The sequence below is a fragment of the Erythrolamprus reginae genome, chromosome 6 (assembly GCF_031021105.1).
Source record: "Erythrolamprus reginae isolate rEryReg1 chromosome 6, rEryReg1.hap1, whole genome shotgun sequence".
Taxonomy (NCBI): Eukaryota; Metazoa; Chordata; class Lepidosauria; order Squamata; family Dipsadidae; genus Erythrolamprus; species Erythrolamprus reginae.
Genome location: NC_091955.1, coordinates 64,428,096 through 64,455,814, shown reverse-complemented (window position 1 = coordinate 64,455,814; position 27,719 = coordinate 64,428,096). Strand labels below are relative to the sequence as shown.

The 27,719-nt window shown below is 40.1% G+C and overlaps 1 protein-coding gene across 1 annotated transcript; it reads left to right on the top strand.

Annotated features, from left to right (window-relative positions):
- Positions 1 to 1,465: 1,465 nt before the first annotated feature.
- SGSM3 (small G protein signaling modulator 3) lies at positions 1,466 to 27,688 on the top strand. Its single transcript, XM_070756073.1, has 22 exons — positions 1,466 to 1,566; positions 7,398 to 7,460; positions 7,848 to 7,933; positions 9,711 to 9,777; positions 10,336 to 10,541; positions 10,621 to 10,728; positions 11,156 to 11,299; positions 12,171 to 12,366; positions 13,961 to 14,106; positions 15,538 to 15,762; positions 16,058 to 16,112; positions 16,868 to 16,995; positions 17,227 to 17,382; positions 18,294 to 18,348; positions 18,452 to 18,501; positions 19,746 to 19,898; positions 20,363 to 20,433; positions 21,913 to 21,961; positions 22,216 to 22,301; positions 23,532 to 23,654; positions 25,971 to 26,031; positions 26,236 to 27,688. The coding sequence occupies exons 2-22, from the start codon at positions 7,454 to 7,456 to the stop codon at positions 26,317 to 26,319; spliced, it is 2,256 nt and encodes a 751-aa protein (XP_070612174.1). The 5' UTR covers positions 1,466 to 1,566; positions 7,398 to 7,453; the 3' UTR covers positions 26,320 to 27,688.
- Positions 27,689 to 27,719: the final 31 nt, after the last annotated feature.

Sequence of the window (27,719 nt, the reverse complement as noted above, 5' to 3'; positions counted from 1 at the left end):
GGGCCCAGGGGAAGAGCCTTCTCTGTGGCGGCCCCGGCCCTCTGGAACCAACTCCCCCCGGAGATCAGAACTGCCCCCACTCTTCTTGCCTTTCGTAAATTGTTGAAAACTCACCTTTGCCGCCAGGCATGGGGAAATTGACACCTCCCCTAACTACTTGGTTTATGTACGGTGTGATTGGGTTGCGTGATTATTTTATTATAAGGGTTTCTAAATTGTGTTTTTAAATATTGGATTTTTACATTGTTTATTATTGTTCTGAGCTGCCCCGAGTTCTCGGAGAGGGGCGGCATACAAATCTAATAATAATAATTAATTATAATAATTAATTAGATTTATATGCCGCCCCTCTCCGAGGACTCGGAGCGGCTCAAAACAACAATACACCATGTACAAATCTAATGTTAAAATACAATTCAAAACCCAAAGAAAACAATCACACAACCTAACAGACCATACATAAAACCATAATAGCTTGGGGTATATGCCTGGCGACATAGGTGGGCCTTCAGGAGCTTTTGAAAGGCAAGGAGGGTGGGGGCAGTCCTAATCCCTGGGGGGAGTTGATTCCAGAGGGCCGGGGCCGCCACAGAGAAAGCTCTTCCCCTGGGTCCCGCCAGATGGCATTGTTTAGTCAACAGGACCTGGAGAAGGCCAACTCTGTGGGACCTAATTGGTCGCTGGGATTTGTGAAGCAGAAGACGGTCCCGAAGATATTCTGGTCCGATGCCATGTAATAAATTATTATTAATTATTATCTTTCAGTGCAAATTGGGTGCTCTGGGGTGGAGCTCCATTTTCACTACCCCACTGCGTTCCCCATCGTCCGGGCAGTAGTCCACCCCTGGGGTTAGGTGATGATACTACAAAGTCTGGTAGTGAGTTCCATGCATCAACTACTCGGTTACTAAAGATATAGAGTGCCTTGTCGGGATGGGTAAATCATAATTACCCATAGCTCCTTTCCTACGTAAATCACAGGATAGTAGCTTTATTTTATTTTTTATTTCATGTTTGTTTGTTTATTTACTTACATACACAACATACATAGCATACATACAGTTATATGCCACCCATCTCCTTGCAGGCTCAGGGCAGCAAACAACAATAAAATATGATACAAAAATTAAAATCCCATAATTAAAAAAAAAACCATCAATCATTCAACAGTCATTCAACAGTTAAGCCGGAGCCAGGGGTTGGTGCTCAGCGGTCCTCACTTGACATTTATTAGAATTATCTCCCATATTTCCCAAACAACGCTACCATTTTGGCAACGGAAACCAGGCAGCGGGTTAGGCAACGTTCTGACGAGCATCGACCTCTGACAGAAAAGAGAAAAATGACGTCAAGAGGAAGCTTGAAACGCTTCGTTGTTATTATGAAGCTGTTTATCGACGGCACCTGCCTACCTACCTACGCTTCCCGTCATGCTCTCTGCCGGCCGCTCCTTCCTCCAGCCTCCGATTCCACGCATGCGTGGTGCTTTAGCTACTGCTGACGAGACGGACGAGGGGGGGTGGCGGTGGCAGGTGGGCTGCCACAAGTCCGGCCGGGCGTCCTGAGGTAAGAAGGGTCCGCTTGGAGCGGGGCGGGTTGGCGGGGACGTTCTTTAAGCGGCGCCGTTCAGCACCGAGGGAGGTTGGGGGCGGGCGGGTTGGTTAGCGGGGGCCGGGAAATGGAGACTCACGGAAAGAGACCCACGCGGGGGGCAGGTGGGTGGGCAGCATCCCCGAGGAGCCACCGGAGGAGGAGAAGTGGAAGAGTTCAAGCGAAGAAGCGACCAACCAGATTGTTGGGGGGGGGGCGGAAACTATGAGGGAATCCTACGGTGGGCAGGCATTGCGAAGCCAACAGGGGTTGGGAAGTCCGTCGGGCCGGTCCCAACAGTTCATGAATGACCTGATCCATCCTTCCTTCTTTCTCCATCAGCGTTCAGATCTGCTCGCAGGGAAAGGGGAAGGCAGCAGCGTCTTCCAAGGGCAGGGAGGGGATGCTCTTCCCTGAAGCAAAACCAATACTGAAAGCATCTTCTCTCGCTTACAGACTGTCTTTGGGCTGGGGGTGGTGTCACCCACCTTATAAAGCAGTGATGGTCAACCTTTCTGGGGGTATAATTTTATTTTTATTTTTTTTCCTCCATGCCTTACAGAAATAAAAATTCACATACCTTCAAATTCGAATACCACACAATATAGTATCAACAGCCAAATTCTTAATTTATTTTATTATTTTATTGATTCGGTTTTTATGCCGAATCTCTTAGACTCAGAGCGGCTTATTACAACATTTTAGCAAAAGCACTTTTTATAACAGAGCCAGCCTATTGCCTCCACAACCTGGGTCCTCATTTTACCCACCATGGAAGGATGGAAGGCTGAGTCAATCTTGAGCCGGTGATGAGATTTGAACCGCTGACCTGCAGATCTAGCAGTCAGCTTCAGTGGCCTGCAGTACAGCACTCTACCTGCTGCGACACCCTGGCTAAAAGATTCTTAATTATTTATCTGTTTGGTTTTGATATTCATCATTGAAGTTGTGCTGCCTCCTTTTCTAATTTTGTCATCTGGATTTCAAAGATTGTTTTCTCTTCTCATTTGGTTCCAAATAATATTAGGTATCAAAATTGCTCTTGGCTATTTGCTTTTTTCTACTAAAACTATGCAATAATGCTTCAGTCCATTTCTTATATTCTTAGTTATCTCATTGATTGGAAGCTGCCCAGAGTCCTTTGGGAGTTGGCCATTATATAGGAATTACTAATAAATAAATGGTTATCCAGTCTTTTCTTAAAAACCTCCTGTGATGGAGCACCCACAACTTTGGAAGGCAAAGCTAATTCATTGTTCTATCAGGAAGTATCTCCTTTATTTCTAGGTTGTTTTTTTTCCTTGATAAGTTTCCATCCTTTGTTTCTGCTTGATCTGCCTTGAAGGTGCTTTGGAGAATGTAGGTTGATCCCTTTTTCTTTGCCACAGCGGCTTAGATATTAGGACCCTGCTATCATGTCACCCCTAGCCCTTCTTTTATAAACCTCCATGTGGTTTATAAAGTGGTTAAACACTTTACACAGTCTTGAATTTACTCCTCTTTGAATGCAGGCTAGGGCTGTTTTGGACTTTTATGGTTACTTTAAACAAAATTAGAAACAGGTAAATCTTTTTACTTTTAAGGTTTGTGTGTCTGACAATGCCTTATTCAATCCAACAAAATATTATATAGTTCTAAGCAGGTTTTTGAGCTCTTAGTTATTCAAGGTAAGCCATAATTCAATCAAATTAACTCTTAGCAGTTCTGAATGTTTTCTGATCTCAGTACTCCTTGTTTAATAGTTTTGTACATATTGTACATAGAAACGGGTTATACAGGTGTGTATCTTTCTGTTATTGCCAATTTTCTACTGTTTTGCTCTATGCAAAATGCAAGTTTGTATTACTTTAGGTATTAGGTGGTTATACTGTGTAAGAAAAGTTTCCATGAAAACAAATAATTGAGGTTTTTGAGGACCAGGATAAGGAAGTAGCAGTTGCAAAATCCCCTCTCCCTCAATAATGTAGAACCAATTGCGCTGACGATCTTAGTTCATCTAATACTATTCTCAAATGCAATATTCTTTGCAGAGTTGCTCCCTTCTCCTTATTGTTTGAGGCTTGAGGTTCAGAATTTTTCAGACTTATACCTACTTAAGTAGAAATCCCAAGCTATCCCAAACTATCATTTCACCCAAGATGCATTCTTCTAAAATAATCTGTTTATTACAGAGAAAAACTGAGAAAAGGCAAAGTAGCACCAGGTTACAATATGTTAGCACTGGCACTTTTATTGGTTTCTCTTTAATCAAATAGGAATTTATGCTTACAGAAGAATTTTACTTTTTGTTCCATTTAGTGACTCATGGCTCTCACTGTAATTTTCTGACACACTTGTTTAAAACATTCCGTGGTAGTTGCATGCAGGTAGTCCTTCACTTACAACCATTCATTTAATGACTGTTCAAAGTTGCAACATTGAAAATAGTGACATGACTGTTTTTCACTCTTATGACTATGGCAGCATTGCCATGAACACGTGAGCAAAATTCAAATGCTTGGCAACTGGCTCATATTTATGACGGTTGCAGTGCCCTGGACTGACATGATCCCGTTTTGCAACTTCTGACAAGCAAAGTCAATGGGGAAGCCAGATTCACTTAACAAACATGTTGTCAACTTAACTGCAATGATTCACTTAACAACTATGGCAAGAAATATCATAAAATGGGGCACAGTTCATTTGCAACTGTCTCACTTAGCAACACAGCTGTTGGGTTCAATTGTGGCCATAAGTTGAGAACTACCTGTTGTTCTGTCGGGCTGTCTGGTAGAATCCTCCCAAAAATTCACAGGTACAAATTTCAGACACACACACGTTTGAAAATTCAAAACAATGTTCTTTATAATGAAAATTCTTAAACCAAGCCCTCTTTTGGTATAGCAAAGAGCACTCGTCTCCAAACAAACTGGTAATTTGTACAAGTCCCTTATCAGTTCTGTGATACTTAGCTTGCAGTGTGAGGCAATTCACAGTCCTTCTTTCACAAAGTGAAACACACTTTGCTCTGATTTAGTTTCAAAGCGGGAAAAATCAGCACACAAAAGGTCAAAGTCAGTAAAGCAGTCACGAAACACAAGGATCAGATAATCCTCCACAATGGCCACACCCACAGGCTGCTATTTACAGCAGCCTCACTAATTACCACAGCCCCACCCAACCACAGGTGGCCTCATTTTCTTTGATAATAATCTCTCAGTTGTTGTTGCCTATGCATTGCTCTCCGCATGTGTGGCTGTATCATTAACTCTTGTTCTGAATCCAAGGAGGAGCTAGATAATTGATCTCCTTCTGAGCTGTCTGCCCCACTCTCCTCCTCCCTGTCACTCATGTCTTCTTGGCCAGAGGAGCCTTCATCAGCAGATTCCACGGGGGGGGGGGCAAAACAGGCCTGCAGCATGTGGATGTCTCCCCCACATCCACAGTCCTTGGGGCAGGAGCTGGGCCAGAGCTAACCACAACACCTGTACTGTTTGTTTTTTAGTTTTGGTAATTGGCTGTAACCCTCCCACCCTTTTTCACTTTCTTTCTATTTCACATAATCTACTCTCACTTCCTAAAAGGCCATCTGTTTCTCATTGTGAAGCTATTGTTGACTTTTCACTTTTATTTCTAAAATTATATTTTTTGTGTGTTACTAATATGGAAAAAGCACCAAAGCATCAGAGAAAATCTTTTAAAACAACATGAAAATATTTGTGTAGCCTAATATTGCCACAGATATTTTTTCAATGATGTAAAGAAAATTTTCGATGTGTGCTACCTTTGTTTCATTAACAATAACCCCCCTCTTTTAAAAAAAAAAACTTTTGAAGATAACTGCTTTCCAATCATATTTGTAATAATTTCCCCTATTCCTCATCAAAATGTACAATTTAGAAATGAATTTGAGAGATTTCCTAGAATTATATCCTTATCTTTGGAGGTTGCATATTACATATTCCAAAATAAATTTCATCTTTGTTTATTACTGTAATTAGCATATCCTTTTCAAGCTGCAGATAACATTTTGATTTACAAAATCAAGTGTCAGAGTATATTTTCCTGAGCCTTACTTTTGTGTCTCCCATTGTTTATTGGATTGGAATATTGCATAATATTTTTTTCATAAATGTGATTAATTCCTCAAGTTAATATTTGCTCAGGAGTGGTTTTACAGATGGGTTAAATATAGATACCAGGTATGACCTGAACACTTCCTTCATTTAACAAAATTAAAATAGGTACAATCCTACCTTTTCCAATTTCATATACAAATGTCAGATATCAGATTACATTGTTTTTGCTGGCCTCAAAAGTTTTCTTGTAGCGGTATCAGCTGTTTTAATTCTCTGATGCAGTGATGGTGAATCTTTTTTACCTCGGGTGCTGAAAGAGCATGCGTCTGTGCTATCGCGCATATGTGAATGCCCACACCCATAATTCAATGCTTGGTGAGGGCGAAAACACCCCCCGGAGGCCCTCTGGAGGCTGGAAACAGCCTGTTTCCCAACTTCTGGTGGGCCCAGTAGGCTCGTGTTTCACCCTCCCCAGGCTCAAAAACGCTCTTCCCCATCCCCCAGGAGGCTCTCTGGAAGCCAAAAACGCCCTCCCAGAGCCTCTGTGTGAACCACAAATCAGCTGGCCGGCGCACACATGCATGCTGGAGCTGAGCTAGGGCAACGGCTCATGTGCCAGCAGATATGGCTCCGCATGTCACCTGTAGCACCCGTGCCATAGGTTCGCCATCAGTGCTCTAATGAAAAGGCAAACATTTCTCTTGTCCAGTTGTTTCCAACTCTTGAGGTATATGTGCATGTGCTCATCTCCGTCTTTTAGCACAGGAAGCCAGCATTGTCCAAAGACATTTCTGTGGTGATATGGCCAGCATGACTATATGTCAAAGTGCACGGAACACTATCCCACTGAAGTGGTACCTAGTTATCTATTTTCATTTGCATTCTTTCAAATTACTTATTGAGCAGGCGTTTCTCAAGTACATATGTTTAATTAGATTTTTTTTAAAAAAAAATAGATTAGAATTACTCAGATGACATTAATAAGATTGAACTTGTGTGGTATTGGGGCAAAAACAAGTTTTAAGTACCAGTAACTTCTTTGCTGTTTAGGGGTTTTTTTAATGTAATCTTCCTGGAACCTTTTTCATTAGGCAGGACATAGGTGATTTAAAGAACTTCATTGTAATGCTTATACTTTTATTAATGATCAAATAAGGTTTACGATTCTAATTTTATTATATATTGTGCTTATTTAACTGCTTAATATTGTGTTACATAAATAAGAATATTTTAAAGAAATATATTACTATGTTAATCTGATTCTCCTTATAATTTTTTACAACTTCTGTTCAATCATGTCCAATTCTTGAAGACTGCCTGGACAAATGTCTGCAGTTTTCATGAAAATGTTTTTCAGAAGCGATGTGACATTGCCTCTTTTCTAGGGCTGAGAGAAAGTGACTAGCAGTAGTCACCCAACTGTCCTTGTACTTGAGGTGGGACTAGAACTCACAGTTTCCTGGTTTCTACGTGATGCCTTCATCACTACACCAAACTAGCTGCAATCATTTTAAAAAATGTATTAATTTGACTATGACTAGAACTATTTGGGCTATGTTGGCAAGATTCACACAAGAATCAGGATATGAATTCAACACTTGCCAGATAAAAATAATATTTGTTAGTATATGAACGTATATGAATGTGTTAGAAATTTAATGTAATTTTAAAAAGGTAACTGAGAGTTATGATTGCTTGGCTCTAGGAATTAATTTGCTCTTTCTATATTATCTTTCTATTTTTCAACAGAGTAATGGTTTTTTGCAGAGTCTAAGAACCTTCATTGACTATATTCCTCCATAATAATGTCAGGTAAGCTTTTATGAACATTGTTCACTAGGTCTAGTTAGTAGTTGGATAGAAAGGCAGGAAGAATTCCACAGTTGTAGGTTGGACAAATCATATTATTTATTGGATTTATATCCCACCCCGAGTACTCGGAGAGGGGAGGGATATAAATCAATTAATAATAATAATAATAATAATAATAATAATAATAGACTGAACTTCAAAAAAAAAATACCAAAGGAAGGCATTGAGCCAGTACTCCATACTGCATTGAAGAAATGGGTAGCTCCATGTACTTATCAGGAACTGAACCTGAATTGAAATATCCTTATCTTAATATTGGCTATACTCTTATAATGTTTGTGGTCGTTTCTGTAATATTCCTGTGTATGTTTACTCTTTTTTGCATAGGAAGCTATACTCCCTCCACTGGTGGACCCTTCTCCGCTCTTACTCCCAGCATATGGCCTCAAGAGATTTTGGCAAAATATGCTCAGGTACATAGATTGCAAAGTGAAAATCTGTTTTGTCCTTATTTTTCTTTTGCAAGAATAATAATCAAGTAATGATTATGAAGGAGTACACGACTGGTATAAGAATGTTTAGTAGACTTGCAACTCAACTCACACTGTTACTAACCTTTTGCAGTAAATAAAGAACTCTTTTGTTCCTGCAGCACCATTCAGCCTCCCTATGCTGAATGCCAAGCTCAGCCTGACTCTCCTTTTTATCAGCTGGGTTTTCACCCTTGGCAGAGAGGAGGGACCATTCTGTTCATTATCTTCTGTAGGGTTCAGTGCATCTGCCTACATACAAATTCCTTGTTTATAGCAATCAGGAAAGTGCTTGCACACAAGGCTTGTTTAAAGCATGTGCACATTTAATTGCTGGCATAGTCATGTTATTATGAACTCATTCAAAAAGATTTCTAAACAAACAACGGGTAAATTATAACGGAGGGAAAAATTGCATACAGCTTACTTAAAGCTAAGAAAAGAAGAAAGTAAAAGTTCAGTAACTCATTAATTGTCTTTTAAAATCATGTCTTACACGTGACAACATAGAAAGTATAAAATATAGAATCTCTTATATTTAAAATGAGCATAGATTCTTTTAAAAATACTTTGTGGGTTGGTGGCACAAAGTTGGACCCTGAATCTGCAGAGGAGGATGAGCCAGAGCTAGAGCTGACTGAGATCAAGGGGGCAGCTTTGTCGGCTTTGGGGGAATGTGGGGGGAAGAGCAGATCGAAGCAGCCCAGCGGCCATCAAGATTGGGACAGCTTGTTAGCAGGGAGGAACCGGGGCAGGATGACCAATAGAAGGCAAGCAGTGGACATGAAGAGGGACAGAGCTCAGGTGATGAGCAAGGCCTGTCCCTCCTGATCCTCGAGCAAGGAGAATGGAGAGAAGACCAGAATAAGCGCAGGCTGACCCAACAACTCATGACATGAGCACTCTGACCCTCTTCCCAAGGCACACCTGGGGACTGAGATTTAAGGAGGCTCTGTGGGAGGGGCATTTGTCAGGAACAAAAATCTGAATTGATAAAAGAGTTTGGTGTGCCAATACAGACATTTGGAGTTTACAAGACTGTTTGCTTCTTCCCTACTTGTGGACTCAGTACCCTGTTCCTGACTTTACGGACTCATTGTTTGTTCCTTGGTTTGTGAACTCATTGTTTATTCTTTGTTTCATGGACTCATTTCCCTGTTCCTTTGTTTTACTGGACAGAGGCGGCCGTGTGTGTGTATGTTTGTGTGTGTGTGTGTGCTTTCCTCTGGGAGTTGCCAAGAACATGGGCACATTTTGAGGGGACATTTGGGGCATTAAAGAGGAGCTTGAATTCTCGGGTGGCTGTGTGACCTTCATGCCTTGTCCTGGGTCATCACAGCTATGCATATGAATGTCTAAGGATGTCATGGGTCCATTTGTATTAAGTCGGGAAATTAATTTATTTTACATTCAATATGATTCAACAGTAGGTTTTTTCCCTCTTAATGAAATTGGAATGAGTGTAATATAATATTATTATTATAATAATAATAATAATAATAATAATAATAATAATAATAATAATAATAATATAGCACCTCCCACTACAACCTAACTGCTTTCATGAATGAATTAGTACATAAATCAAATAAATGATAATTGCTAGGTTAGAAGAACAGTTATGATTAATAGTTACTGTTAATATCAGCAATGTGTACAGATATTGCATTTGACCATTGCATTAAGTGATAAATAACATTTCTGTTCTTTTATTTTCTAGAAAGAAGAATCTGTTGAACAGCCAGAAATCCGATATGATGAATTTGGTTTCCGAATTGGCAAAGAAGGCAAATTCTTTATTTTATTTAATATTTTGAAAGACTGTCAATGAAAATCATATGTCAGACATAGATATAAAATAAATGAGTCCAATGTCATTTCTTGTTTCGGACTACACTTTAAAATGACTTTTGAGTGTGAAGGAGAAAAATGCCATCTTTATGAATTACTATTATGAATTTGGGATCTTGTTAGTTATGAGAGGAGACATATGTATACATGAATTTTATTTGAAATACACACAAGTGACAGCTAAAAAAGTATCAGAGATGCAACTTCCTCAAGCATATATCAAGATTTCTCCTAAAAATGGGTTTTTTTGGGTGGGGAAATCAGATTAATCTGATTCAGTATTTACATTTTCAAGAAAATATTTTCCTTTTTTCATTTGAATTCATGGACGTACACAGGTTTTATTAGACTCAGCTCATAGTTCTTTGCTTTTAAATTCCTATATCCTTAATTCATTCAATTGTAAATTAGGAATACCTAAATATGTAGAGACTTGTTTATTTTTTTCAGTGTTATTTATCCGCCCCTCCCCTCCCTGTTTGGATATACTACAGATAGTGCAGAGCCACCCAGCAAACTTTTGGGGATCTCGCTGACTGAAGAGCCACAACAGAGGCTGAAATGGCAAGCCCATCTGGAGTTCACACACAATCATGATGTGGGAGACCTCACGTGGGATAAGATTGAAGTCACACTTCCACATTCAGACAAGCTCCGTTCTCTGGTTTTGGCCGGCATCCCTCACAGTATGAGGCCCCAGGTAAGACTACTCAAGAAAGAAAGCTTGCCTGTAAGAATCCCTAACTACATTCAACTCTTTTTCCACAATTTCCCCCCAGTTGTGGATGAGACTATCGGGTGCTCTACTGAAAAAGAGAAATTCGGAAATGTCTTACCGAGAAATTGTGAAAAACAGCTCCAATGATGAAACAATTGCTGCTAAACAGGTGAATATTTTTCAGTATTAATGCTTTGGGAAATTAAATCAGTAACAACTCTGTTGTTACGCAGAGCAACAGCTTAAACCATGTTGATCCCCGAGCTTCCTTTGTGCAGTTCTCTGAGCTTTTCTGACCAGGATTGCTGAAAATTGTCAGTATAGTTTAAACAGGCATACAGTTAAAATGCTATTAAAAACAAATCAAAGAAACCTCTGCAAACTATTCCCTCTCCCAACACTCTGCCATATTTATGTTTGTCTAATTCATTCCTCAGTGCTAAAAATGTTAAATATGTTGTCGATTTCAGTCTTCAAGAGGTAGACTCAATCACCTTTCCAGGAATGACTGGAAATTATTTGCCAGCAGGTTTACCTGTATAGAGAAAAGCTCAACTCTCACTAAGTGCTTCTCTTTGATTCTTGATGTTTCTCAGATTGAAAAGGATTTACTTCGCACTATGCCCAACAATGCCTGTTTCTCCAACATGAATAGCATTGGAGTACCACGATTACGCAGAATATTACGTGGATTGGCCTGGTTATATCCTGAAATTGGGTACTGTCAAGGCACTGGCATGGTAAAATATTCTTTTTCATTATGAAATGTATTTGCTTTATGGCCATTTTCTTGTAAGGATCTGTTATCTGTTCACAGAAAGATGAGAAACAAATTCACTCTCAATAAAGCTCTTGAACTAATTGTACAAAATAAAATAGAATAGAATTCTTTATTGGCCAAGCATGATTGGACACACAAGGAATTTGTCTCCAGTGCATAAGCTTACAAAGTACATATAAACAGCAAATAATAGGTCATAGATAATAAATCATAGTTATACTCATTAATTATAAGTTACAAACAACAGTGGATTAATCATAAGAAAGCAATAGGAAAAGATAGTAGTGGAGATAAGAAATGAGACAGTGCTGTGGGAATTAAGTATTCAACAAAGTGATGGCCCAGGGGGAAAATTAGCTTTGTGTCTAGTTTTTTTTGCCATGCAGTGCTCTATAGTGACATCCTGAGGGGAAAAGTCAAAATAGATTATGCCCAGGATATAAAAATCACAGGGAATCAAACTTTTAATCAATTTAAAAATTTTAATCTATATTTAATTAGATTTTGAACTTGTTATTTAGATAATATGTAGCTTCCATTTACCTGTCAATTTAATCACATTAAGATTGTGGTACAGAGTTGTGGGACCATAGTTGTGAGAATAAATCTCTCCTTCTCTGTCCATATCCCAGGTTTAGGAATCCCAACCAAATGCCACAAGTAAGCTGTTTGAGCCTCCAAGATATAGGAGGCAAAATTATTGGAATTCTAATTTTCAAATGCTTCCTTTCTATTCTGTCATTGAACATACCGTTAAGCAGAAAGAATTCCTTTTTGTGATAACAAGTGCTTTAATGCTTACTTTTAGACCTTCTCTTCCTTTATGATAGGTCGTGGCTTCCTTGCTTCTCTTCTTAGAAGAGGAAGATGCCTTCTGGATGATGTGTGCTATTATTGAAGATATGGTGCCAGCATCCTACTTCAGTACCACCTTGATGGGGGTCCAGACTGATCAGCGTGTCCTGCGTCATTTCATTGTACAATACCTGCCACAGCTGGACAAACTTCTTCAGGAACATGACATTGGTAAAGACCTTTTTGTCTGATTTTTTTTTTTAGTTTGATGAGATGGGTACATGCTGAATAAAACCGGATTTTGAGAGTTTAAAGTGGGGCAGTTGTAATGAACTCAGTGGCAGTTTAATGGAGGAATAATCACTTGTTAATGAGAGATTATCCAAATTCAACCTTTAGCATGACATATTGTCAGTTTTTTAAAATGTATCTGGAATCTGCCCAAGATCTTGGAGACCAAAGTGAAAGCACAAATACATGATTTGTTTTAAACCAATTCTTATATACTGTTTCTCATGTATATAGAGTTTGTTTGGTATTTTATATTCTTCCTATAAGCAGGTAATTTTGTTTTTTAAGAAGCCTTCAGTTCAATTTACGACTTCAGTGTTCCCTTCTGTGAATAACAGCATTGATAACAGTGTTAATAATATATGCCAGAAATTATTTCCATACAATTCACTTCTGTCTGTGAATTTAACAATGTTTCTGATTTTGAACATTCATCTATGGAAAAAAATAATACAGTGGTATCTCTACTTAAGAACTTAATTTGTTCTGTGACCAGAAAAGTTTGTAAGTAGAAGCAATTTTTCCCATAGGAATCAATGTAAAAGCAAATAATGTGTGCAAACCCATTAGGAAAGAAATAAAACCTTGGAATTTGGGTGGGAGGAGGAGGAGGAAGAAGAGGAGGAGGACAGTCGCTGCCGAAGGAAGAAGGTGAGGTGAGAGGAATCCAAAAAATCTAAAACTTTAAGGCTTTTTTAAAAAAAAGAGGGACTCTGAGACGGCGAGGAGCACACGCCTCTCATACACTGCACCAGAGAAAGAAACCCAGGCAGGCAAGAGGGGGGAACCTCCTGCTCCTTTGACTGAAAGGCGGCTGCTGTTGCTGCTGCTGCTGCTACCTGCTTCCTCTTCCTTCCCATGCTGAAGGGCTCCCTTCTCCTCTCGCTCACTTGCTTTGTAGCCGGCGCCTTTCCTTCACTGTGGTGACTCCTCGGTTTGGCTGAAGCCGAGTTGATCTGGCCAGGGCAAAGCGCCCCCTTTTGTCTTTTCGCGCTGAGATGCTGCGGGAGGCAACCTCATGCCGGGTGTATGGGAAGCAGCATGAAGGAGTCACCACAGCAAAGTGGTTTATTCCCTCTCCAAGCACCCAGAGAAAAGAAAATGCTTCGTTCGCTCTGGACTGCCAAAGCCTCCTTAAGCGCCACCAAAAGGCTCCTCTGGCAGCCCAGAAAAGCCCGCGGTGGCTGGAATTAAAGGGGGAATGGCAGGAAATTGGCCAGGCCTTCGTGCCACTCTCAAATTTCTTCGGAACTTTTTCCGGCTCCAGTTCTTAAGTAGAAAATGGTTCTTAAGAAGAGGCAAAAAAATCTTGAACACCTGGTTCTTATCTAGAAAAGATTCTTAAGTAGAGGCATTCTTAGGTAGAGGTACCACTGTATTTTTGTTGCTGCCAATGACATAAGATGAATTAAGATCAATCTATTTTCTACTACATTGCTTAAATCAGTAATGTTAATTCTCTTGTTTATGTTAGAAATGAAAAGAATAAGCATGCAGTTGACAGATAAACTGATGTTATATGTTTTATTCACAGAGCTCTCCCTCATTACTCTACATTGGTTTCTTACATCATTTGCTAGTGTGGTGCATATCAAGTTGTTGCTGCGTATCTGGGACTATTTCTTCTACCAAGGCTCCATTGTTCTCTTTCAAGTTACACTGGGTATGCTCAGTTTGAAGGTAACTAATGTTTTATAAAATTTCTTAACTTACGCTTTTTTTCTCTCTCATGGATGGGACGGGCATGCTATGTGGGGTGGCTAGAATTTAAGACTTCTTAGCACACCGAGGATCTTGGGGAAAAGTTTCAGAAAAGAATAAAAAGAATGAAAAAATTGTTATATATTGCTCACTTAGGTAATTTTTGTATTCTCAACATCTCCGTAGCCTTAACATTTCTCTTTTCAGCCTTCTGTAATAATATTACTAGCCTAGTTTATAAACAAGACATTAAATAATACCGTATTTACATTTAAAATAAGTGTCTTTCTGATTAGCTAGAAAAACAAGGAAATGCACATTTCTAACACCAGAATTACAGAAGTATGTTGTTATCTTGGTTTATCTTGAATGCATTGATGATGCAGGCAGGAAGACCCATGCCTATTCAACATTAATGGATTAGTGAAACCCACCATTTTTATGTGTTATTTTGTAAGTTGAATTATTCTGGTAAAGATATTACCCAAATTAGGGTTTGAATTTTTCTTGTCTTGATCGCAACTACTTTTGCTTTTTTGTGCATACATGAGAATCTGTTTACAATTGTGCCTATTCCAAGTTAGGTGCAGTCAGAGTTCAGGCAGTAAGAGTCTGTATTTTGTTTTGTATAAACTATTCATTTTTGAGGTAGTCCTTGAATTACTGTCATTTATTTAGTGGCCATTCAAAGTTACATCAGCACTGAAAAAATGACTTGCAACCAGTTTTCATGCTTAAGACTGTTTCAGCCATCCCCATGGTCATGTGATTAAAATTCAGGTGCTTGGCAACTGGCATGTACTTATAAGTTTTACTGTCCTGCGGTCCTGTGATCATCACATGACTTCACTTAATGACCATGTGATTTACTTAACTGTGGCAAAAAAGTTGCAAAATGGGACAAAACTCACTTAACAACTGCCTTGCGTAGCAATGGAAATGTTGGGCTCAATTGTGATAATAAATGAAGGACTACCTGTAACTTATCCTGAGTTACTGTTCTATGTCATTTGTACAGAACTGGCTGAAAATCTTGGTATTAGTGAAAAATTACTTTCCATCAACTTTCATCTAAAATTAGTTTCCTAGAAATATGAGCTCTTAAAATCTACTTAAAACAATAGTTTATTTCTTCCTGAAGATAAGCTTAGCCAGAGTTTACTAGAAGTAGCTCCCAAATTAGGATTTGAATGTCTGCCACCCAGACTAATATATCTTTATCAATATGTGCTGTAGACATCATTGGATAACCAATATGAAATGAATAAGGGAAGCCATGGCTGATTTTAACTTGCTTTTAACTACCTAACTGTTCCCCAATGGATTAGGATTTACAACAGAGGGGAGCAAAATTATTCTACAGCATGATTCACCTGTATCATACAGAATAATTTCTCCATATTAACACAGGAAGATGAACTCACCCAGTCTGAGAACTCTGCATCTATCTTCAACACCCTCTCGGATATCCCGTCTCAGATTGAAGATCCAGATGTGCTCCTACAGGAAGCCATGCGTGTGACTGGCTCACTGACAGATTTAGTAGTAGAAACTCAGCGTTGCAAGCACCTCGCTTACCTCATTGCAGACCAAGGGCAGCTACTCAGCTCTGGTGCTGCAGTAAACTTATCGAAGGTAAGCCTTATGAGCTACATACGTTCCAAATATCCTTGACCTTGGCCTCCATCCAATAGTAATGATGGTGGGTTTTATATACACTTTGAAGATACGCTGCCAGGCTCCTCAAACCTGCTATCCCTATTTCAATTATGCATCTCTTTTGTCTCTTACATTCCCTTCCTCACAAACCATTTCTTGAACATAATTTTCAAAATATACCTTACATTTTTAAACTAAGTGAAATTGCTGAGAAAAAGCTTTTTAAAATGCTTTTCTACCTTTTTATGCATTGCTTTTTCATTTCACTCAGATCGTTCGACGCAGAACACAGCGTAGGAAGTCTGGAATCACATCACTCCTTTTTGGTAATAAATAAATTACATAATAAAATATTTAATTCCCTGGAAAGAATACCACAGTTGAAAGTTGCTAGTGTCTTTGTACGTTGTGTTGGGGTGTTGTTGTTGTTGTTGTTTTTGGCAAATCATGTATTTGCTTTTAGCTAGTTTAAGCAGAATACTGCTTGTCCTGAGTCCGTCTTTAAAGGCAGCTCAAAAGTTGCAGCTAATGCGGAACATAGGAACTTTTAGAGTCTCAGTAACATGTTTGAGGTCCTAAATTAGGGGTCTTCAAACTTGGCAACGTTAAAACTTGTGGACTTTAACTCCCAGATTCTCCAGCCAGCTATGCTGGAGTTGCCAAGTTTGGGAACCCCTATTCTAAATGGTTATTGTTTACTTTGAGTGCAAGATAAAGATATTAAATTTTTATTTCTGCATTTGACATTTAACTGCTGCAGCACCTTGGCCATACCATATTTTCCCATATAAAAATCTGTGCCTCAATTAATGTAAAATTTTGCTTGCTTTTGCCTCATTTTATTTTTTTTATTGTACATATTGTATGGATGATAACTCACCTTGGGATTGTTAGAATGTTGGGCAAGCTATATATATATATTTAACATATAAAAAACCTGAGTCAATCTAATACTACTGGCTGTACAACCCAGCAGTAGTTCCTGATTTACAGTAAATGAAATGATGATATATTTGAAATTTTGTCAGTACCTGCAGTAAACCAAGTTTGCAACTTCAGATAAATTGTTTCTTACTTCTAGGAGAAGATGATGTGGAGGCACTGAAAGCCAAAAATATTAAGCAAACAGAGCTAGTTGAAGATTTACGTGAGGCCATCCTACAAGTGGCTCAGCATTTCCAGTGTGTGGATCCCAAGAGTTGCAGCATAGTGAGTGTGAAGTTAGCCTTATAGACATACCTATATATTCTGTTGACAGCATAGATACATTTATATTTCCCTTTTGAGGGGAAACATAGGTTTGAATGATTGTCACGGAGAAAATTTATCCAACATGGTCACTAAGAGATGACACCAACTTGATAGCACATCAGTACAAATAGATTTATATAGTATTAGAGTGGAAAAATATAGCTTACAGATGACCACCCTGCTTTCCAGGACTTGACTCCAGATTATACCATGGAAAGTCACCAGCGAGACCACGAAAGCTATGTTGCATGTTCCAGTAACCAGCGGCGACGTGCCAAGGCATTGTTGGATTTTGAGCGCCATGATGATGATGAACTAGGCTTCCGCAAAAACGATATCATCACGGTATGGTGGTTAGGACCAATACAAAATGGTGATGTTGGACAGAGGGAAATTGAGAGGAACTATTACTATAATATTGTATAAATAAGGAAAAATAAATGTATTGAATTCATTTTTATTTGTTTCATTTGTGCTAGACAAAATAACTGGGAAAAAATAGAAAAGCATATTACATATTTTCATAAATGAGGGATCCTTGGTAGCTCTCTGCAGACATTTCATTACCCAAACTAGGTATCAGTGCTAGTAAGAAGTGGGGTTTAATCTCAGTTTATATTCTAGTAGTTTGCCCTTTCAGTGTTGGTGGGGGTGGTCTCGGAGGTTCTTTGGTTGGGCTGGTTACTATTAGCATATTGGGCAGTTTCTTGATTGAGCTATTGTTTACTTCTTGATTGTTGGTCTGATATTAATCTTGAAGTTAATCTATTCTCATCTCATCTGGGCATTGATTGCTGGTGGGGAGGTTTTTGATCTTTTTTGGCTTGATGGTTGTCTCTTTTGCACAGTATGTAAATGTTGCTTATGTTTATGTGTCTATTGATGGCTACTGATGTCACGGCTTCTAGAAATAAAAATAATATTTTTGGACTTGGCTTGATCTAGAATAGACCAGTTTCCCATTTGAAACGAATTAGGAATTAATAGACACATAGATATGAATCTCAGAATCTTCCATTTTCATTTTTCCTGAAACTCTTTGTTCTAGAGTATTATGAGTATTTAAAAAGAAATAGGTGGCTGAATATAAATTAGCTAGTCTCCTCTTTATGGTCTTTTATAATTAAATAGTAAAGTTGTGCCCAATTCATGACAGATACATTTGAATTCTCTTTGCACTCATTTCCTCTTCTTATTTGCCTTTTCTTCTGTCTTTGTTTCTGTGTAATTATTATTTTTTCTTTCCACTTCTGTAGATTATATCCCAGAAAGACGAACACTGTTGGGTGGGTGAGCTGAATGGCTTGAGAGGTGAGTGAAAATGGGATTTGTTTCCCCCCCCCCCCTTTTACAGGTTTTTCATTTACAGGTTTTTAACAGCTGAAGTTTTACCTTTTCTTTTTTTTTAAACCAGGTTGGTTTCCAGCAAAATTTGTAGAGATCCTGGATGAACGGAGCAAAGAGGTAATCTTATCTACATACTTAGGGCTGAATCTTGGTCAATCTCTAGGGTCAACACATTCTGTTATGTTTTGGTCCAAATGCAAATCAAAAGTATTCAAAAAGTAAGAAAACCAGAAAATTAATTAAAAATAATATGAGAGCTAATTCAAAACTGGTAAGAAATATTTCAAGAATAGCAAGTTGAAAGGCAAATAGTAGGAAATTATTTAAAAATACCGTAGCCACCTCACTCATACACTTAACAGAGTAATAGAGTTGGACGGGACTCTGGGGGGTCTTCTAGTCCATTCCCATGCTCAAGCAGGAGACCCTGTGACAATAGTATAGTATAACCATCCCAGACAAGTGGCTCTCCAGTCTCTTCTTAAAAGCCTCCAGTAATGGGACACCCAGAACATCTGAAGACAAACTTAGCCAGGTGATAGAACTGGTTAACAATGCATTTGATCTCACTGTATTGTCATACCTGGACGAAGTGCACAAGAACCCATCATCAGAACAGAGATGCTTGATTATTTGCTGTAAATAATTTGGTTTTGGCTCTCATGTGACCACATAGCAGAATATCTCCAGGACCGCCTTCTGCCGCACGAATCCCAGCGACCAGTTAGGTCCTACGAGTTGGCCTTCTCCGGGTCCCGTCAACTAAACAATGTCATTTGGCAGGGCCCAGGGGAAGAGCCTTCTCTGTGGCGGCCCCAATCCTCTGGAACCAACTCCCCCCAGAGATCAGAATTGCCCCCACCCTCCTCGCCTTTCGCAAGCTCCTTAAAACCCACCTCTATCATCAGGCATGGGGGAACTGAGATGTGCCCTTCCCCGTAGGCCTATACAATTTATGCATGGTATGTTTGTGTGTATGTTTGGTTGTCTTTTAAATTAGGGTCTTTTAAATTATTTTAAATATTAGATTTGTTATATGATGTTTCACTATTGTTGTTAGCACCCCGAGTCTGCGGAGAGGGGCGGCATACAAATCTAATAAAGAGAGAGAGAGAGAGAGATAGCACATAGACAACTTGGTCTTTCAATGGTTGTCCAATGAAGCCATCATTGCTGCCACTTTGTGCTTGTTGTCTTCTCTTTCCTTCAACCTATAATCATATAATATATCTCAAGCACGATAATTTGAACTTCATTATTTTTGCCTCAGACGAGAACTAAGCAAATCTTTATCATGAATATCACTTTCTTGGCTGGGCCACCTCCAGGTGATTCAGAGGCTAAAATCTCCTTCCTTTCAGTACTCTGTTGCCGGAGACGATTCAGTTACAGAAGCTATCACAGACTTGGTTCGAGGGACCCTCTGCCCAGCCCTCAAGGCTATATTTGAACAGGGACTGAAGAAACCATCTCTGCTGGGTGGTGCTTGTCACCCGTGGCTCTTCATTGAAGAGGTAAGGAAAGCAATTACTATTTGCAGGAACTTTGAAAATACTGCAAGTCCTTGATTAGCGACCTCCTCGTACAGTGACTGTTTGCAAGTGCAACATTGAGGGGAAATAACTTTGAAACCAATCCTCACATTTATGAGGTCTGTAAAGAAAAGGAAAGCTGAAGTAAGATCATAAGCACAGTTGTGGTTTCATTTAGCAACTGCTTTACTTAAGAACCAAGTTGCCATTTCCAATTGTGGTAACTAAACAATGTAATCTGGCAAGAAGATAAGAGAGTATTGTGTAGTAGAGTACATCAACTTTGTATATCTGGATTGCAAGGAGGAATGAACTTGGGGGCTAGTTGTAACTAATTTGGTGGAGTAGATAGAGATCTAAATTATTGGTTGCCTGTAAGAGAAATAAAACAACAAGATTTAAAATAAAGTTAATGTATATTGGTGGGTTTTTTGCCTCATCTCTAGGCTGCTGGGCGTGAGGTAGAGCGAGATTTTGACTCTGTGTATTCTCGTCTTGTACTCTGCAAAACCTACAGGTAAAGTTCTCACTGAAATGTTCTATATTTATCCAGGTTTTTCTTGTAAAGTTTTCATAAGACTCTAGCCTAAGAAATGGTGGAACAGAATATTGTAGCATAAATTCCTTAAAGAGACAATTCTATTAATTATCTTTTTCTGGGCAATACAGTCAGGTTTCAGGAAAAAGAAAATACTGCCATCACCATCTTTGAAAACATAAAATCATGTGATATCATCGGCTATAAACTGTTCTGTCGGGCTCTATGGTAGACTCCTCCCAAAAATTCACAGGTACAAATTTCAGACACACACACATTTGAAAATTCAAAACAATGTTCTTTATAATGAAAATTCACTTAAACTAAGCCCTCTTTTGGTATAGCAAAGAGCACTCGTCTCCAAACAAACTGGTAATTTGTACAAGTCCCTTATCAGTTCTGTGATACTTAGCTTGCAGCTGTGAGGCAATTCACAGTCCTTCTTCTTTCACAAAGTGAAACACACTTTGCTCTGCTTTAGTTTCAAAGCGGGGGGAAATCAGCACACACAAGGATCAGATAATCCTCCACAATGGCCAAACCTACAGCCACAGCCCCACCCAACCACAGGTGGCCTCATTTTCTTTGATAATAATCTTTCAGTTGTTGTTGCCTATGCATCGCTCTCCACATGCGTGGCTGTATCATTAACTCTTGTTCTGAATCCAAGGAGGAGCTGGATAATTGATCTCTTTCTAAGCTGTCTGCCACACTCTCCTCCTCCCTGTCTCTCATGTCTTCTTGGTCAGAGGAGCCTTCATCAACAGATTCCACCAAGGGGGGGGGGAGGAAACAGGCCTGCAGCATGTGGATGTCTCCCCCACATCCACAGTCCTTGGGGCAGGAGCTGGGTCAGAGCCAAACTCAGAAGCAGAATTAGAAGAACACCTATCCTGATATTAGCAAAACCAGAAAGTAATTTTAGATGTATCACTAGGTAAAACTTTAATTCAATAAACCACTGCCATCTAACATATCTAAGGTTTTTTTTGAAATTGCACTATAAAATTTTGGGTTTTTTAATATCTTGTAATTTGTTAACACTATTTTAGAGTGTTGGACATTGCCGATAAATTGCCAGTGAATGGGACTGTCCTTGATTTACGAAATCCCCTTTTAAATTGTAGAAAACCATCTTTATCTGGGAGCAGACTTCAGCATTGGACATCTAAATATGTTATTATTTTAAATAAAAAATCATCATGGTCCCAGTTACGGATTGCAGGGGTTTATTTGTGGAACAAAATGGCTAAGCCTTTTAATTCTCTATTTTATCTCCTACCCACATCAAAATATAACAACTTCTAGAAGTGTGTGGAGCAGAGTCATGCATGTATGATGGAAATTGCAAGGACTGTTGAGACTCTATTTCAGAAAAAGTGCTATTGGTTTAAAGATAGAAATGGCACTGTGCCTCTTGCTTTGGCATAACTAATGCATAAAAATTTACTGTTTTAGGTTGGATGAAGATGGAAAAGTGCTTACTCCAGAAGAACTTCTTTATCGAGTGAGTGTATAGTTTGATCCCTAAAATAGACATGGAGAAAATCCTAAATAGGCTTACGTGTGGGACAAAAATCTATTTTCCTATTAGACTGTGAAAAGCCATTAGTATTGTCAGTGTCAGTGGATGTCATTTTAAGATGTAATCATCCAAGTTGCCTCCAGAGGGCCAAAACTGAGAATATGAAGTTTTGATATTTTCTGTTATCAAAGGGAGGTGGAGGGTTATTCACATATATTCATTTTTCTTTCTGGAAGGCAGTACAGTCCGTGAATATGTCACATGATGCCGCACATGCTCAGATGGATGTAAAGCTTCGGTCTCTCATCTGCATTGGATTGAAGTGAGTCATAACAATTCTATTTCAAGGTTTATTGAGAAAGCCATGGAATAGCAGTTCAAGGTGTAATTGTCAACCCTTCAAGGCAGGTCAGACTTGGAAACCAATGTCATCATGTAGATTAGTGCCACTTTTATTACAAAGCTATATTGAGGTAGTCTTGCAGGTCTGAATGTGCTTCTGAGGGAATGTGTGAACTAAGGAAGGGCTTGCCTGAGACATTTTCATCATGTCACACTCTTGTCCTAGAATCAGGTTGCTCTTATCTGACCATTACCCTTGTAGCAACTCTTCCTCCTATCTTTCAAGGTAATTCTTTCCGCCATCTGCAATAATTTAGCAGTTTATGTCTGTAAGTATGCCAAATGAACACAGGCTGCTTCTGTAGAATGCTATTCTGTTTGGCCTCGCCCTCCATAAAGTGATAGAGGAATGAGAATGCAGACCCACAATCTATCATCAAGACATGGCTAGCTGAGGTTGGGAGGTGGCTTACATCTGAAATCTTGTGGCTGGATTTTGCATGGTATACAGTCATAACTTCAAGACAGAGGAGGAAGGTGCTGTTGATATGCCCAAGACCCTTGAAATAGATGCCCTGTTTCACATGGCCAGGTTTGAAGTTCTTTACAAGAAGATGGGTACCACTGGACAGGCTGAGCGTTTTTGTGGTCTCCTCCCCCACCTGTTAGCTCCTTCCTGGGCTCCTGAATCTCAGAGCTGACCTGGTGATGGATATTCCCAAGCTCTGCTGGAAGATTTCAAGATTTCTGTTTCAAGTAGGGCCAAGGGGATCTAGGACTTCACAGATACCATGTGCCAAAGCACCTTCTCAAAAGAGGAGGGACTGCACTCTACCTGGGCTTTACCTCAAAACCAATTAATATGTAACTTGACAGTGGGGGAGATTCACATCAATCTGTTTTCAAGGTCAAGAATGTTACTCAGAGTAAATTTTTCAGTTTAGAATTCACGGATTCTAGCTGTAGTAGGTGGAGTGAGTTGAAACAGATTCCATCTATTCCATAACACTGAAGGTATATGAATGACTAATTTTAAAAAATCTGGCACTTGGTTTAATCATTCCAGGATTCTGTTATTTTAAGTTGCATAGAGTTGCAAAAAAAATAATAATTAGGGTAACAAGATTTCCACCTGTTATTTATCCTGGTTTGCCTAACGTGATAGAACACATTGGTGGGTTTGTAACTCCATTTATAACTTGCTTTTCAGTGAGCAGGTGCTGCACCTGTGGCTTGAAGTACTTTGCTCGAGTCTGCAGACGGTGGAGAAATGGTTCCATCCTTGGTCATTTCTGCGAAGTCCTGGCTGGGTACAGATCAAGTGTGAGCTCAGGTAAGTGGCGTGGTTTTTTTATGCCTTCCACATTACTGTACTATCAGATTGTGTTTTCTGGAAACTACAAACTTGTTTAAATCCATGCCAATTTGATGCAGTGGAGATATCTCACACCCCTGTGTCTTGAGATTCTCTTGTGCTGTGCCTCTCTTTAAGGAGACCAGACCCATTCAAACAGTTACAGTCCCAGGGACTGACGACCTGAATGGGATCCAGAGGAAACCAAGGGATATCCAGAGGGCCTTGCTGCACAGGAGTGCTGAAAGTCTGGTTACACCTGGAACCAAAGGGCATCTGAGGCTCTGGGCCAGATTATGCTTGTGCTGCCTCTCTTTACCCTTCACTCCAAACTCTCCCCATGGGTCACGGAGGAGCCACATGTTCCCCAAAGGGCTAAGAGACACCTAGGGTGCCGCTGGAGGAAAATGTGAGATGAATCCAATCGGACATGACACTGCTGCTATTAAGTCCTACCTTGTTTAATTTAGTTTATTAGATTTGTATGCCGCCCCTCTCCGAAGACTCGGGGCGGCTCACAGCAAAACCCCTTTATTTCTCTGTAGTGTCTGTATCTGTAGTGTCACTCAACGACCTTGTTCAGGATCGCCCAGTCCTTCCTGGGGCAGGAGGGTTTGTGTGATCATCTGATCTCTGGCGGGCCCGGAACAGGAGTTTATCCTCTGTCCTGGTGATGCTTGACCTCTCAACGGCTTTCGATGCCATCGACCATGGTATCCTTCTGTGCCGGATGGAGGGGTTGGGAGTGGGAGGCACTATCCTTCAGTGGTTCTCCTCCTACCTCTCCAGTCAGTCACAGTCGGTGTTAGTGGGGGGTTAGAAGTCGACCTCTAGGTCTCTCCCTTGTGGGGTGCCTCAGGGGTCGGTCCTCTTCCCCTGCTATTTAATATCTACATGAAACCACTGGGCGAGATTATCCAGGGGCATGGGGTGAGGTATCATCAATATCCTGATGATACCCAGTTGTACATCTCCACTCCATGTCCGGTCAACGAAACAGTGGAAATGATGTGCTGGTGCCTGGAGGCTGTTGGGGTCTGGATGGGTGTCAACAGACTCAAACTCAACTCTGACAAGACAAGTGGCTGTGTGTTTTGCCTCCCAAGGACAATTCCATCTGTCCATCCATTATCCTGGGGGGGGGAATTACTGACCCCCTCAGAGAGGGTCCGCAACTTGGATGTACTCCTCGATCCACAGCTCACTTTAGAGAACCATTTTTCAGCTGTGGTGAGGGGGGCGTTTGCCCAGGTTCGCCTGGTGCACCAGTTGTGGCCCTACTTGGACTGGGACTCACTGCTCACAGCCACTCATGCCCTCATCACCTCGAGGTTCGACTACTGTAACGCTCTCTACATGGGTCTACCTTTGAAGAGTATTCGGAAACTCCAGATCGTGTAGAATGCAGCTGCGAGAGCAGTCATGGCCTTTCCAAGATATGCCCATGTTACATCAACACTCCGCAGTCTGCATTGGTTGCTGATCAGTTTCCGGTCACAATTCAACGTGTTGGTTATGACCTATAAAGCCCTTCATAGCACCGGACCAGAATATCTCTGGGACTGCCTTCTGCCGCACGAATCACAGCAACCAGTTAGGTCCCACAGAGTTGGCCTTCTCCAGGTCCCGTCAACAAAACAAGGTTGTCTGGTGGGACCCGGGGAAGAGCCTTCTCTGTGGCGGCCCCGGCCCTCTGGAATCAACTCCCCCCGGAGATCAGGACTGCCCCCACCCTCGCCTTTCGCAAACTCCTAAAAACCCACCTCTGCCGCCAGGCATGGGGAAATTGATTCCCTTTGGCCGTTCCGTTTTATGTATGGTTTGTTTGGGATGTATGACTGTTTTTGTATTAAAGGTTTTAACCGTTTTAATTATTGGATTTTTTCTGTGCTTTGCTGTTGTGAGCTGCTCCAGGCGGTATACAAATCTAATTAATAATAATAATAATTATTATTATTAATTATTATTAATATCTTCAAGGCCATGCTTTGGATTCCTTCCCAATTGGAATCCATACACAGTGAAAGTCCATTAGAGATGTCTAGGTAAAGGTCTTGCCCAGTTATCTGGAAACAGTTCCATCCTGTTGGGCCTGATGTACAGAGTGCTCAATGCTGTCAGTGGAAACACCTGTCAATTAGTTCCTTGTCCCTGCTAGCTGGTGTAAGCATCCAGGATGATGCAGGAGGGTTCAAGCAGAACTATTTGAGGCTCGGGATTCTAGCAATGTTACCTAATTCCATTGTCTATATTGTCTATAGACGAATCCTAACTGCTGGGTATATTCTGTTACAGGGTCCTCAGTAAATTTGCATTCAGCCTTTCTCAGGACTGGGAACTCCCAACAAAAAGAGAGGTGAGTACGTGACCCTGGATTTCTTGGGCCAAATCAGAACTTTCTTAAGTCTCCTTTGCCTTGCATAAGAGCGGGAGGCCCAAGTGTCTTCCAGTCCTGAGCCCTTTCTTTCTTAGGGACCATCTCTCTGAAGGCCCTGAATCATAAAAACTAATTTTGCTAAGATTGTACACTGTCCATAATCTCTTTGCTTGCTTTCTATAGGAGAAGGAGAAGAAACCACTGAAGGAAGGTGTTCAGGACATGCTTGTGAAACATCATCTCTTCAGCTGGGACATAGATGGGTGATTCCTTTATGAATCCATGTTTGGACTTCTTGATTGGCAAATGAATGTTTGGCATACATACATCCTCTCTTCTCCCAGGCAGTCTGCTGGCCCTTTGTATATTATATAGATCTTTCTGTAACCTGCCTCCCTCCAGTAAACGTCTAATTACTATTAACATTTGGCGGCAATTTGCTGTAGAACAGGATTGAGGACCCTGTTGTTCCTGCATAATGCCGACAATACTCCAAGCAGCAGCCTACCTAATGGTGTTGGCTGGCCTTCCAAAGGGCCCAGATTTCCCACTCAATAGCAAATCACAGGAGCATTTCAAGTGACCCAGGATGTACAGTAGTGTAACTTTTCTTCATAACCTTTGACTACAAAGAAATATGACTTTATATCACTTGGGCTTTGTACTTGTGGAAAACAAATACTTTTACTGACTCGTATTTAAAAACAATGGCATAATTACAAAGTGAAGGATTCCCTAAGGTAACCAATTAGCCGTTACATTTCTTGTGTCCAGGAAAGCAGAGTGATTGATGGTGGAAAGGTTCTGTTGAAATTTGCCTCCTTTGTGGGAAAGGCTTTATTTTGCAATGCAGAGAATGCAAGCTCGCTTTACTGAGAGTCTGACAGTGTGGAACTGGTATTTTTCTCTTGGTGCTAAGATGCACAAGTGGCTTTGGTACTGCCATAAAGTGCCTAAAATGACTGTCCATTGACTGAGTCTGCTATGGGTATTATAAAAAAATGATTGCAATAGCAGTCTCTCCTTTTCATTCTGTTCAGCTGTGATCCAGGCTTAAATATTTTACCTAGATCAATTTTTTTTAATTATTACAAGAGAGCTATATTATATTCAGAAATTTATGTATATTTTGACATATCTCTAGAACGGGAAATGGATTCAGGCTTTGAGCTGGCTCAGGGGATAACTGCGGCTTCTGAGGGTGTGGGCAGGGAGTGCAGGGCAGAAGCATACTCTTTGCTTCATGGTGTCCGTATTAGTCCAAATAGAAGAAATGAAAAGCACTAATGGAGAGCACAATCAAACTATTATATGAAGATTAATCAAGATTGTATCATTTTTGGCATATAAATTAATGATGGCTCATCTTGTAACTAAGACAGGCTAAATGGGAGTGAACTTTTATATATATATATATATATATTAGCCTGTTGTTCTTGTTCTTCATATGAACTACAGAGTATTAGTCTTACTGAGTGGGTCTGACACTTTTGTACCGATTATCTCTACACACTGTGTATCATGTAAGGGATGGATTATATATCTAAACGCAGTGTTTCTAATTCCATAAATAGTACTCTTACAATCACAGCTTTTCCCATCCTTTTTCTTCCTACTTGTGGGAACAGAGGCAAAATATTGAAAAGTAAGATAAAACACAGGTATAA